This window comes from Nelusetta ayraudi, unplaced genomic scaffold (assembly GCF_046127955.1).
Source record: "Nelusetta ayraudi isolate G7.1 ecotype Tasmania unplaced genomic scaffold, CSIRO-AGI_Nayr_v1 ptg000050l, whole genome shotgun sequence".
In the NCBI taxonomy this organism is placed as follows: Eukaryota; Metazoa; Chordata; class Actinopteri; order Tetraodontiformes; family Monacanthidae; genus Nelusetta; species Nelusetta ayraudi.
In genome coordinates, this window is record NW_027466100.1 from 1,238,736 (window position 1) to 1,253,118 (window position 14,383).

At 44.2% G+C, this 14,383-nt stretch overlaps 1 protein-coding gene across 1 annotated transcript in view; it reads left to right on the forward strand.

Annotated features, from left to right (window-relative positions):
* The window catches only part of ca16b (carbonic anhydrase XVI b), a 130,624-nt gene that overhangs the window by 64,551 nt on the left and 51,690 nt on the right, over positions 1-14,383 (forward strand). Inside the window, exons 3-4 of the mRNA XM_076036966.1 lie at positions 5,020-5,199; positions 10,594-10,742. Coding sequence (XP_075893081.1) covers positions 5,020-5,199; positions 10,594-10,742 — 329 coding nt within the window. The remainder of the gene's footprint in view (positions 1-5,019; positions 5,200-10,593; positions 10,743-14,383) is intronic.

The window sequence follows — 14,383 nt, forward strand, 5'->3', positions numbered from 1 at the left end:
TTGTTCAACACCTACAGCATAGTTCAGCAACATTTGCCCGCACTCTTCCTGCTGTTTACCGAGCTGTACGCGGCTCTCTTCCTCTCCTTCATTACATCCAAGCCATTAGGTCACATAGTTGCCAGGAAGCACGAGATCCGAAGGTCACCGAGATTGTGGAATGAAGAGATGCTGGCCGAAGGGACTGAGTGTGTTTGGCTTGTTTTGCAGGAGCTTGTTCTTTGTTGTTGTTGTTTTCCTTCTTTCTTTCTTTTTTTTTTTTTAGACAGGAAATAAGACCATGTCTTGCTGATGTTGTCGTGCGGCGCCGATGAATTGCACTGTTTCAGAGCGCATCAACTAATCTCCAGCTGCAAGTCGAAAGCTGTTCAGTCCACCAAGATTAATGCCTGTGTTGCAGAAATCGAAACGGGAAGTAAGGCTGATTGCCTGGTTGAGTTGGCTGTACAGATTTTTGTAAAACATTAGCTCACCCAAAATTGGCATTTGGCATATTTACTTTCCACGTAACATTTCACAGACAGCAAGGCTTGTGTTATCAAATATAGTTGTTTAAGACGCCAAAGCAGAACATTAAAAATAAAATGAATACAAATCTGGGTATTCTGCTTGAGGGAAATCATGTGTACGGCTTGTGCAGTCACCCAAGTCTACGTTAGATGCAACAGTCTGGTTTGTGTGATCACGATCATATTATCATATTTTAACAATCAATTACTAAACTGTAGCTTGGTTCACAAGGCTGCCCTACTTCCATTATGACTAGTTAATTTAAATGCCAACAGAAGTTAGCATGCAGGACTTTATTTTGGTAGGAAAGTGGCTGAATCTGACTGCCTCATCTTTCAGAAGTCAGGACGACGTCACGCTAGTGCTATGGAGACATGCTGTGTTTTCCATGTCGTGTTCTTCAGTAATGACGACTTTGGGCACAGAATGATTTCATTAGGCGGAATTCTTCATGATTTCATTATGTGGATTGGAACATGTCACCACGGCCAAACATCAACATTTTTGAGATAAATGGGCAACATTTTCATCTGATTTGATTTCATTCGAGGGCCTCAGCAGCGAACTGACTCGGAAGATGCAGTCGGCGGCCGAGGATCAAAACGCACAACGACTTCCAGGACTTGTTGTCACCTCGAGGAAATAATGTTGCGGTGACTGTTCTCCCCGTGCGCGTCAATGTCTGAACTTTGAGTAAATGTAGCCGTTCAGTGAATCGCTTATCCTTTCACATGAAGGGCGACATCTGTGCTTTCTGTGAGGCCCGTCACGCAAAGGGCATGTAAGGATATATGATCACACGTCCTCTCAGACCAACGCTGAGATTTTCCCAAGAATAGATTTTTTGTTTAAGACTAATTGATTTACGGGCTGTTTAGAATTTCCCCACTCTGTGAAAGCTCTAAGCTCATCACTTGTCTAATCTGGCCGGCTGATACTCCCCGGGGCAACAGCGCCTCTGTCCCTCCACCATCTGGGTTGTTATCAGCATATTGATATCGACCCACTGGTTTGTTGTTCAGGATGTTTTTGTTTTTTTCTCTCTCTCCCCCCAACTGCTCTTTTGTCCGCCGGTGTGAACGGGCCACGTGCCCGTACGCCCGGTGATCTGAGTCGCTGCCGCCCTGCCGAGACCTCCCTGAATTTTTTTTTTTCCGTGGTCCTGGTCGCTGGCCTTATTTCTGCTGGCCATGTACAGCTGTCACTGGAACTCATACATATGGACTGATCAGAGCAGATCTCCTCCCCCAACAACCTTGTGTGCCAATCCTGGGAGGTCTGCCAGGCAGCGTATAGCACAACGGCTTTATCTCGCAGGGACAAAACGGAAATGACAAGGCAATCGCCATTCTGTCAGCATTGCCATGGTAGCGCAGGCGTGGCATTTTATCCCCAAGGTTAATGGGATGATGCCTGAAAGTGAAAGTGCCAGATTGAGAAAAACAAGTGCCTGTTTTAGTTAAAAAGGAGATGGCGGAGGGTGATGTCAGCAGACAGCAGGCAGTGGGAAGCCAAGAGCGAGTCAGTCGGACGGCCAGTGTGCGCATTATTAACCCCGCTCGTCAGTTATCCTTGATCAGAACTGACTAAAATTCGGCTTTGCAGTATTATTCCAGCTTTTGTGACAGATGACTGTATTCAGACCTGCTGAATGTATTGTGCGTTTCAAGGGTAAGAAAATCTGCCGGTGCCAAATTAGAGCGCCTTGCCGCAGCTGCACTTCTAACTGCAGACCCTGAACTGAACAGTGGTCACAAGAAGGACTTTGTTCTCCAGAAACAGCTCTCATTCCAGTCGAAATGATTACATTGAATAGGTAATTAACCTGTCAGAATAGGCTCTCCGAAGTAGCTTATATATACTGCGGGGCCCAGGAGCGTGAAAACGGCCGACTGTGTCGTGTTCTCACACACCTCAGTCTATCAATCAACATTTATTTCCGTGGCACTTTACAACCGCCCAAAGTGACCAGGGTGCTTTAAAATCACAAAATCGCATAAAAGGTGCAGCAAAAGGCAGAAATAAAATGTCCCAGCGCTGCCAGGTGTTAAAATTTTGCTCTCGGTTATCGAGGGCCAGTGGCGGCCCCGGAGGTCGGAGAGGCGAGTTTATGATTGGAAGGTCGTTGGTTCGATTCCTGGACAGCGTTCGAGTCGCTGCTCCCTAAAGCACCGACCGCTCCCCAGGCACTGCACTGCATAATTAAGGTCAACTGTCAAAAGGATGGGGTCACGACTAGGAAGTGACCTTATTGTCTTATGATTCCGTATATCAATCAAAGTCACTTCTGCTTCTTCTAAAATGGAAGTGTGGACAAGGTGGGATCTTCAGCCCCACGCTGGATCAGAAGAATGTCCCTCTGAACGGGGTCACGCTGCTGGCGGACTGTCCATCTGTGTAACTCATCCCCACGTAGGTTCCTGGAAAAGGGAGAGAAAAAGAAGAAGAAATAGCCTAATCAAAACTGCTCTGTGTCCGCGATATCTGCGGCTGTCCACTTCTGCGAGCGCTTTGGTGATATAATCAGGTTGCGGCCGTGTCAGGCAGACAAATCCAGCTTCGACAATACTGGGAAAAACGGATCACGGCAGGAAAAGGGCGGGGCGGCAGAACGCAGGTCCCGGCCTAAGTGAGCCGAGCGCACGTCAGAATAGATGGTTGTTTAATGCTTATTGACGAGTTAATGAGAGTGAAAATAAATCAAAATGGGCATCCCTAACTTGTGTGTCTAAATGCCCATTTTTATGAGCTTCTCTTAAGTCTTTTCCCTCGCCCTGATTTGTTCTGTCAGCTTCCCTTTCAGTCAATACCTCCTTCTCCTCGGCTTCTCGGGTGTCCAACGTTGATCTCAGCCTCTGCCTCTCTCTCTCTCTCTCTCTCTCCTCTTTTAGCTAAATTATAGGGAGTAATTTTGCTTTGGTGTCAGCATCAGAATGTTGCTTCCAAAAAAAAAAAGGACATCAACTGTTTCAATCAAAGCGTTTTCCGGCATTGCCAATCGAGTTTCATCGTGCAGCAGGCAAATTGTCAGTGACAGTGTTCAGGCTGTCCCGTTATTGAGCACAAAACAAAGGGGAAATCTGAGGGGCGGGGGGGGGGAGGGGTGGGGTTGCATTTATCTGTTTCACAGAAAGGTTTCATGGGGAACATTATTCATGGGCAGCATTTAATTTGAATAATACAAAAAAAAAAAATCATATAAATCCCTTTCGCTCGGCGCAACGGTTATAACAATGTTTTATAATGTGATATATATATATATAAAAATATATATTTTTTGCAGGCTTTACTGCTAAAGACATATTGGCATTCTAAAGCTGTGACTGACAAATTTAATCCCGCTTGTTAATGCAGTCAGTAATTACGGTTTAAAAATTCATCTTAAATCTATCGCAGCATTTGCGGGCCGGCGTGGCCCCTCGCTGATCTGTATGCACGTGGCGCTCGGTGGGAGAAACATGTTTGTCCAGTGGCTCAGCGAAATTCAAGGCCTTTCCGGTGGCTTAACATTGGGTTCCTCAGTTCCCCGACCCAGTGACATATTCAGAAGACAAAGGGAATGATTCTAATATAATCCCCGCTGCGCGCGGCCGTGTTTACGGTTCCTCTCTGGATGGCAGGCTGAGCCGCTGAACCTTTAACGTTAGTCCTTTAAAAAAAAAAAAAAACATGCAGAAAAACTCAACTTTGCCAGTGCAAGGTGTGTGCACGCCGTTGACCCACGGTGCTCTCGCGTGGTTTTCGCCAAGCCGGGAGCAAAGTTGGCCTACATCTGTACGGGAGCGGGACCATGAATATAGTGTTAACCCAGAAAAGTTGAAATCCATGCATGCTGCCTTGTTCCCCTGATCCCCTAGCTTTTGTTGTTGCATTGGCCCATTGTATCCGAGAAGAGATCAAGGAGACCCCTGTCGGTTGTGGATTATTCCTTTGTAGAGGCGCCACTGTGGGGGATTGCGGATTAAAAGAGCAGACAGTGGATTGGGATTTTACAGGAAGTTCATTCATGGCGCACGCTGCACATGAATTGTTAAAGTGAAGTATTTTCTGTGGAATAGCCGATTTGGTGTAATGTCTTTTTTGTTTTTTGGTGTTTTTTCAAAGGATCCGAAAGACAGGTCCAGTTTACTCCACTTGTCTGCGACTGCAGCGATGCCCAACTATGCTTCATTTGGATATTTATATTTCATTCAGACAATTAACACCGGAGTTTCCAGCCAGATAATGAATTTTAATTGTGTTTACACGTTTTCCCAGCTGTTGTTGGAGTTAAAAGGCGACTGCGGCTGAATAAAAATGAAAGAATTGTCGTTCTCTTTCTCTAAATAACCATTAAGGGCATATTAAACCCCAGCTGCTGCTGCTGCTGCTGCAAAAGTGCGGCTGTCGCCGTGTTTATAATGTTATCTACAGTATACTGTGGTCACATCTCTTAGACAAACGCGCATTCTGGTGGGGACAAGTCTAAATTTTTCATAAGTGTTTTCTTTGCCGTTTTCATTTCTGCAGGGAGCCATGGACCTAGAGGCTGGGCGGCCTCGTACCCAGAATGTGCTGCGAAGAACCAATCACCTGTGGATATTACAGATGAGCAGGCTGTGGTTTCAGAGGAGTACCAGGAACTGATGCTTGAGAAGTTCAACGCCGAGTCGTCCAACCAGACCACCATGAAAAACACTGGGAAAACAGGTGCCCGTGAATCCAGATGTGTGAATTGAATCAAATGTGGGAACATGCAGCCATAGACAGCAGTGCAGAACGCTGCTCTTAAGATATCCATATATACGGTAATGGCATTTATTGGCTGAAATTAGTCAATGAAATAGCACTGCATTACTTTTTAAAATGTCTTCTTGTGAAGAGAAAAGCGCAGCCTTGCATGCTGCTTATAAAAACATACATTCCAGTGCCGACACTTTCAGGTCTGTTTTTGTTTCTGAAAAAAACATGACCTTCGTGTATTATTGATGTCGATGAAGCTGGAAGAAGAGAGCCTCATCGTTCAAGTTTATGTGTTGGGAACTTGTCTAAACAAAGTTTCAGCATGCTGCGCATTGAAAAATAGGTAAAACATAATAATCATGTAAATGTATCAATAATTAGACACATTAGTACATGGAAAACGAAGTTAGTTATGAGTGCTCGATACCATGAATAACGATACAAATATTAACCAATGAAGGCGATACTGCCGACAATTATAATGGATAATACTCATGCACGTAAGACCAAAAAGGCTATTGTTTTATAGACTATATTATAATACGTAAAAGGCCCTCATTTAATTTGCATCTAGTATTTGGTTGTATTGCTTCAGATTAGTGTTGTCAAAAATATCAATATATCGATATTTTTTCAATACTGAAAATTAAAAACGATACAATGTAACTTCTCCGTGGTATCCATATATCGGGGACTGCATGGAGGCGACGTGCGGCGCCGCCAACACACACACACAAACACTCCGAGTGCTCCCTCTGCTCCCTCCCTACGAGGCAGGAGCGGAGGGAGATTGCGTCACGCAGAGACTTCAGCGCGATCTCAACCCCTCCAAATCCCCACCCCCTCAACCAAACTTTCGCGGTTGCTAGTATCGAAAAAATCGTATCGAAAATCAATACTTTTCCAAGTATAGTATTGAAGTCTGAAATCCAGTATCATGACAACACTACTTCAGATAGTCACAAAAATATAACGTATATACTGTATATCAGATAACACTCACATGATGTCAGCAATTATAGATATTGTTATAACATCAGACTTCTAGATATATAGGTTATGTTACTTCTCGTTGAAGTCATCGCAAGAAAACACGGAATGAACTTAATCCAGTCATATTGGTTATGTTGTGGGCAAAAGATGCCATGTTGATACATTTATTGCCCACGCATAAACAAATAGACGTGACGACGTGCAGTTGACTAAACCGCAGGGTAATTTGTGGTTGCGCTTCAACTAGAATATACGCTCAAAGTGGTATGTGACACGCGGTGATTTCGGCTAATTACGTCGAAAGAAGTTTGTAAAGTCACGCAAGTGAAGCCTTTGCCGCGTCGCTGCGAGATCCGCCCGCTGCCATTTCTCCAGATACCAGTTCATCACTTGTTTTTGAGCATAATGACAGTTGTTTGCCTGAATGATGACCGGGGGCCAAGCGGACCGATTATTAACTCTAATGGCAGCAGCGTGGCTAACTGTTATTAGGCGCAAGCAGTGCAGAGGAACCTCTGCATGGCTGAGGCCTGTAAATACCGTAAAAAAAAAATAGCCTGAAAAATGGCCTGACAATAAAGGACAAAATTTCAGTTGCTTTCTACCATAGAACGTTTTTAGGACACTTACCGTCTAAGTTCAGTCTTTTCAAATCACTTGACATGTCGCGAGCGAAATGACAAATAGAATTTAATCACTTAATGAAATTCACCGTTTCCTATTATAATCTAAATAAAGTACTATAATACCAGGACTTAATTGTACTTCAGCATAACGAAATGTTTTTTTTTTCTTTCTTTCTTTCAACCAACTTTAACCAAGTCTTAATGATGAAATATGAGCCACTAAGTTGGTTATGAATGTAATGCATCATCTCAAAGTTTATTAACTCATTGCTGGGACAGAGCTGCTGCATTGTCCACACTGGGCTCCGTTGTTGCTCGCTCTCCTCCTCCTCGTCCTCGTCCTCGTCCTCCTCCCGCTGCTGCCGTAGATAAGCCTTTCATGTCAAGCGCAGGATCTATAACATCCCTCATTCTGGCCTGTATCGTAATTAAGGGGCGAGTGGATAGATTCTAAATGTTCATTGAGATTGATTCGCCTGCGTTCCCCCGTGCCTTGATCTACTTTTAGATATGGCTGATTGGCCACCGTTCAAGCCGCTGTCTCCAACAAAATGTTTCTCAGTGAAATTTCAAACAGCCCCCCTACCAAATTCATGCGGAATCAGAGGACCCCCAGAGACATTTGCATTGATCAAGGCTTTAATTTCACACACACTCTCCCCACTTTTTTTTTTTCTTTTTTTTTCTCGCTGGCTGTGATTCAAGGTCTTTTGGCTAAGCTTCTAATTCCTTCTTCACTGTTGGATGGTTCAAACACACCCAGGGCTGCATTTCTAATGAAACCCCCATGGCCAGGCAGCAACCCCTTTCCTTGACTTTCCTTATGTTGCAGACGCGGGATTACAGTACTTCAAGCGGGTTTTCGCGCCATTCCCCGTAAATATGTATGCGTTTGCAAATGAGTCGCTCGGACGTGATCGCTTGATGGGCCGTTTCCCATGCAGGCAAGAGATTTATTATGACCTGATGCTTTAAGTCTTTGAACCCATCAACGCGTCGACGGGCCTTTTTTTTCTCCTCCTTCTCCCTTTTTTTCCTCCGTGCGACCCCGCGGGCCATCGGCGGAAGCGGCAGCTGCATGCTAACCGTGGGCAGATCCTGGCTTGCCACGCGGCAGACGGCTCGGCTCATCCCTCGTCGCCGAGTGACCTCCTGTTTTCCTTGTTTATTCCCGTCTTATTTCTCAAGATTTCACCGCTCGTTCCTGCACCTGCCGGTAATCGGCGCCCGGCAGAGAAGCCTTCTCGTTTTACCCCCTTTTTTTTTTTTTTTTTTTTTCACCCCATTTCCGTCTCATCGGTTGTTTAATGCGTCACCTGTGTTTACTGCCAGTTCCAGCCATGTTGTGCCCACGTCCTCATCCTCTCATGGCAACTCAGGGTGCTGATTAAGAGCTGCCTGTCCTTATCCCGAAGAGGCTGTTGAAATCCCCTTGTAATGGGAGGGATGAGCCGACGGAGCACAGGCTCTAATCTGGCTAATGATGTCAAATGTAAACCTGGTTGAAGGGATGTACGTTAGCAGGTCGCCTCGGCCGGTGCCAGCGCCGGGATCACGACGGCCCGTGGTGTCGTCGTCGTTGTTGTTGTTGAGATGGTGCTGAGGTGCCACAGGGAGAACTGGAGGACTTGCATAAGAGGAACTTGCCCGCCGCTTAAAGCAATGTCAGCCTCCATACGGAGCAGGAAGGAGAAACCTTAAGAATATGGGAGCTGCCGCCATGGAAAAACCCAAAGGCAACTTCCTGTTTTGTTTTTTTTCCTCCTTTTTTTTCACACATCAGGACACTGACGACACGGTTCGCATGGCAAAATATCAAAATCCTTTGGGGAAAAAAAAAAATAATTTTTACAAGGCCGTTGCATTGCCATCCACCTGTTTTTAGCAGAAAGATTTAATATTTTGGCCATTGATTTCAGTCTTTATTTATTTATGGTTAAACTGCTAAGCAAGTACAAGATGTGTTCTAGGTGCTTGCGTTTAATTGGGGCGTGGGCTTGGATTTTTTTTTTTCTTTCTTTATTTTCTCACGGTGGGGGGAAACTTTAACACCCCTCCGCGTTCTTCTACCTGGCTTCTCCTTCTTCCTCAGCCGTGGAGCCATTAATTAGTCAGTTGACTGATCGAGCCAGTTCATGGCATTTCGGCATCATCAGCGGTGGCTGATGCCGGCGCTCAAGAGGCTTAATAGAAAGAAGTAAAAAAAAAGAGGCAGGGGTGGGGGTGGGGGTGGATGAGGGGCTGCTGCTACCAGGCTGCTCTACTTCTTGGATTCCATTTATTCATTAGATAATTTTCCCAGCATAGGAATTCTTGTTGACATGTTAATGGAATTAATTTAAGAGTGCGGCGCATGCATTTGAGAGAAGGGATTATAATCCCTCAGCATGTTTTTTTTTGTTTTTTTCACACGCCTCGCATTGTTAGTCATGCACTGTGTGTCTCATTTCAGCAAATTTCTGATTTGTTATCATGATTAAAATGTTTTTTTTTGTTTTTTTAATGAAACACAAAGACAAGAGTGACGTCTGCATTATACACTGACCATCATGTGACCTGTTTGATCAATGACATCATCGGAGGTGACCTAAAAACGTTTATCCTTTTGACGAGTGTCGTATATATATATATATATATTTGGCTGTGTTGTGCATGTTTTAAATGCGTACGTGCTTCGTGTTTAACATTGTGACCACGTCCCAGCTGGAACTGCATGCAAACATTTTATTTATTTATTTATTTTGCACAATTATAAAAAGAGTAATGTAACAGTCCAGGGAGAGGCATAAACCACAGTGGGTTTATTTGTCGACACATGTTGACGTCACAGTCAACATGTGATATGTTGTTAAACAGTGCGTCGCTTCTTCTAATTCCTTTTTTTTTTTTTTTTTTTTTAAAGAAACAAGAAATTAATTCTCGATTCAAATAGATGATTGTATTATTTCCCACGCAATTCCAGCATTAAAGTCATTTTCATTTGTTTGCGGCGTCCCTCACAAAACCCGTCACCAGTTAGCGTTCCCTACGCACTGCGCCCGAGAGGCGTGTAAAATGTAAGATGAAAAGGATGCCTTTGATTTGGAACGCAGGCTGACGATCGGCGACCCCCCCCCACACACACACACACACACACACCTCGGAGAAACGTGTTGTTAAATATCGCGGCATCGTGCGTTTAGAATAATTGGAGTCAGCGCAGCCGGAACCGTCTGAATTGTACTCTGTCTGAAGCGTCCATTAATTGGACACTTTCTATTTGTCCGCGTCCGTCTCCCCGTGGACGGTCTCAGCAAAACAACGGCGACGAAACGCGGCAAACTCGTGCGGCGGCAAGAGGCGACGTTCCCCTGCCGGGCCTTCGTGTTTTGTCCATCGCCAACCACCGTTGGCCACGTTTGGTTGACGATGAGGAGCTCCATCTGACTGCCGTTGAATTGCCTGCGTTGAATATCAGAGACGAGTGCGATTTCAAAAAAACTCCGCAGGATGAAATATTCCATTTCAAAGCTGGTGATGGAGAAAAAAAGAGAATGGAGCAGTGCGAGGGGGTGTATATGGATATAATATTTAAAAAAAAACTAAATAAAAACAAAAAAGGAAAGATGGGCACTCTCTTCCACTTCAGGCTCTTGCATCATTCCCTTAAATAATAACGTGCCTTTAGCTGCCTTCCTATGGCTGTACTTAATTTTCCGCCTCTGCTTTATTACATTTCTCCCGCCTCCGCTTCCCCCTCCAGTGGCTGTTTTCCTGAAGGATGACTACTTCGTGAGAGGTGCCGGACTGCCAGGACGTTTTAAAGCTGAGAAGATGGAGTTTCACTGGGGCCAGAATAATGGATCAGCGGGCTCGGAACACAGCGTAAACGGCAGAAGGTTTCCTGTGGAGGTAAAGCATTCCGTCCCCGCAGCGCGCTTTGATAAATGAGCAACAAGAGGCCCCCCGAGGGTCACGTTGAACGCCGGAGCATGACATGTTACTGTAGTTTCTGGATCAGAGGTGACCAAACTTTGTCCCCTCAAGGGCCCAAAGTGAAATTTAGTGGTGACCGCCTGTCCCGCAGCAACAGCCGGCTCTGTGTGTGCACTGTAAATGGGCTTTATTACAGCTTTGAGTACAGGATGCCTGATGATGGCGTAAGAGGCTGAAGGTTAAATCAATGCATCAGTTTGCGCAGGCCTCCCCTGCCGGCCCAGCCGGACAATATGGCACCGTGAACATTATATCATGCTGTGTGCCAGGGCATCGACTTCTCAGCCTATCAAATCTGTTTACGAGCATTAAAAAGTCATTCGCACTGAACTTTTTATTTGTTGCAGAAAATTTTACATTTTACATTTTGACATTCTGTGGAAATTCACTGCATTCCAGCAGAATCAAAACAGAGTGACAGCCAAAATTTCTCAGATCAGATTTTTTTATTATTATTATTTGGACTTCCATAACAATGGCATAACATATGAAAAAATGGGAATTCTGGAAATGTTTGTTTTTTTTAAGTTGAAATATTATGTATATATGGTCTTTAAAAATTCATCCTGTTTCCCCTATTGAATTAATCAGATAGTGAATATGGTGACACAGTGGTGCAGTGGTCAACACTGGCGCCTCACAGCGAGAAGATTGCAATGAACGAACGATAGATGGATGGGGATGGATAGATAGACATCTAAATATTGTTCCTTTGTTCCATCTATCTATCCATCTATCCATCCATCTATCTATCTGTCGTGATATAGTTTGTCCTAATAGAGTTGCCGTAAGACCTTGGACAGATTCTGTCCCTGCAGCGGCTCTGTGTGGGGTTTCCGTGCTTTCCCTGTGCCTGCGTAGGTTCTCTCTGGGTACTCCGGCTTCCTCCCACAGTCCAAAAACCATGCATGCAAATTGTAAATATACCAGAGGAGTGAGTTTGGTTGTTTGTCTTTTTTAATCTGGCCCCGCCATAAATTGCCGACTCGTCCGGGTGTCTTCGCTCAAAGACAGCTGGTAGAGGCTCCGGCAACTCCCCGTGACCCTGAGTGCAAGAGGAGCCGTCGTAGAAAATGGATGGGTGAAATTCGCTAATGTGACATCGGCGGCTCTGGTGTTTCTGTATGCTCATTTTTCCAGAGCGCGAGTGAGGGAAAACAACATAGTGTTCCTTGAACTTTTCAAAATGTCAAAGTGAAGACCGTCTGGCTGTCGATCAGGCTTTTCTCCCTCTGACGCGTCTCCGATAGTTACTGAGACGTTCTGCCCGGATCACACGAGTCCAGCGCGGCAGACTGTTGCTGTGTTGATGCAGAGAAGCCTCGCCGTCCAAAGTTCTTTTCCAAAAGCTACGGCTTGTTCAGCCGGAAGCTCAAACCATCTAAACGTCGGATTTACAAAGACCAGCTCACCACCACGAGCAACAATCGCAATGATTAAGCCAAAGAGTTTTTATTTATTTATTTTTAGCTGATCCATTGCGTAAAGCAGTGCAGCACTTACCCCCGGAGAATTTCACACAATTAACCCACTTCCTCGCGAGACACAGGGAATTCACAGCTTTGCACATTAAGTTCAGTTTACTCGAAAACAGCACCAAAGCAGAAATTAGTGAGGAGCGACTGAGAAAGAAATAACTGATGATGTCATTACTGCTTATCTCGGGTTTTTTTTTTTTTTTTGGTGCTCGGAGACCGCAAATTTAGAACAGAGTGTGCGGTCTACAGATAGTGGTTGTGCAATTTGACAGATGTGGGCATTAGCCAAGCGAGGAAGGTCTCGCAAATATGCTGCAGAGCGTCGCGGAGAGCGCAACACCCCGCTCAGTCAAAGCGAGGATAGCCGTGAAATTGCAAACAAACTCTTGAGAGCTTAAAATTTCAAGTGCCGCTCAGTATTGCCGCGGCCTGGAAATGGTGTGTCAACGCAGCGAGTGATTAAGGAGTGAACGCTAACAATGGGAAGCGAGAAAAATCTGAAGTCCTATTTAATAAAATAAAGGGAATGAAATGTTTTATTTCTTTACTTTTACCAAAGCCCTAAAATTTATTTCAGCAAGGGTGTTCATTTAATGTGCCGAAATACAAAGAGCGGACTGGCGAAACAAAGGAAGGAATGCTAAGCTAGCAAAGACGGCGGGGAAATCACAGCCAAGCAAATGTATGAAGTGTAAGCCTTTTTAAAATTCTGACTTGATGTATTTTCCATTGCGGCAACGGGCTTAAAGCAGAAATCCCGCTCCTGTAATAATAGCCTCTTTCAACTCTTAAGCTAACATTGCAAATCCCGTTCATTATCTAAAATAAATTTGCCCAAAAAAAAAAAAAAAAGTTAACCGTTTTCCCTGGGTCACGTAAACCAGCGTTCGCCTTCTCTTTGTCAAATACTTCATAATTGGGGTAAATATACCCGATCATACAAAAAAAAAAAAAAACAGGAAGTGGCTGTTAGCGTGCCTCTTTGTCTTATCCCCCGAACACGCAGCGCGAGTCATCCTGTGTTTGTTTCCTGGCCCGGTTCTTCTGGAGCCCTCTCTCTCTCTGCAGGCGCGGCTTCTGATGCTGCTCCGCTGAGTAATTAGATTTATTTTTGCCACATCATTTTCTGTTCAGTGCGCCGTTATAAAAGGGCACACAGGCTCCCATCTAGCCGTTATAAAGCTGTTGTGCGCGTTGCTCCTTTAATTGTGTGCCCCTAAATAAGATGATGGTATTTGCTCTAATGATCAATTAGATCAGCTCTGAGCAATAAAAACTGACTATATATAGATCTATTGGTGTGTAACACACAATCACCCCCGTTTGTGCAGACACAAGAGCCTTGGATTAACTGGACTGCACATTCCAAATTGGTTTTAAGTATTAAAGAATTACTGTTGTTACAATAAAAAAAAAAAAAAATGTGTTAAAGCAAACAAAGTCCACTTTTACATTTTTTTTTTTGCATTTGCGTTTCGCTGTAAATAAAATCTTGAGTTTGGGTTAGATACACGATAAACAAACATTCCAGGATTAAAAAAAAAAAAAAAAGATTTGCAAATCAGCAGACTAGATAATTGAGTGCGATAATGGAAAATAAGGCACAGTGCGAATGCAAACCTTGACCAAACCTGATAGAAAAGGGCTGGAACGTAATGGGATTGTTTTGCTGCATGGGAAGTGCAGATGAGAAAACCCTGTTTTCAGGAAGCTGTTTAATGTCATGTTTATGGATTTTTTTGTGTTTGTTTGATTGGAGGGGGGAGGGGCAGAACAAATAAAGACAGCAGCCGATCTGCATAAAAATAACTAGTGTCCTATTAACTGTTAGCGCTGATGCATTGAGCCAAAGCTGCCATTTGGAAGGTGCGTGCAAAGAAGCACCGACCTTTATTATATATAACATTTATTCTTTTCTTTTTTTGCATCGCCGTGATTGCAAAGAAAATATTGCGCATTGTCAAAAAAAAAATAAAAATAGCTTCCCTTGTTAATGCAATAAATAATGAAATTAGTACACAGCCTTTATATTGAATAACCGTGAGATTAGGGCGAGATGGGCTATTTTTCACAGTGTGA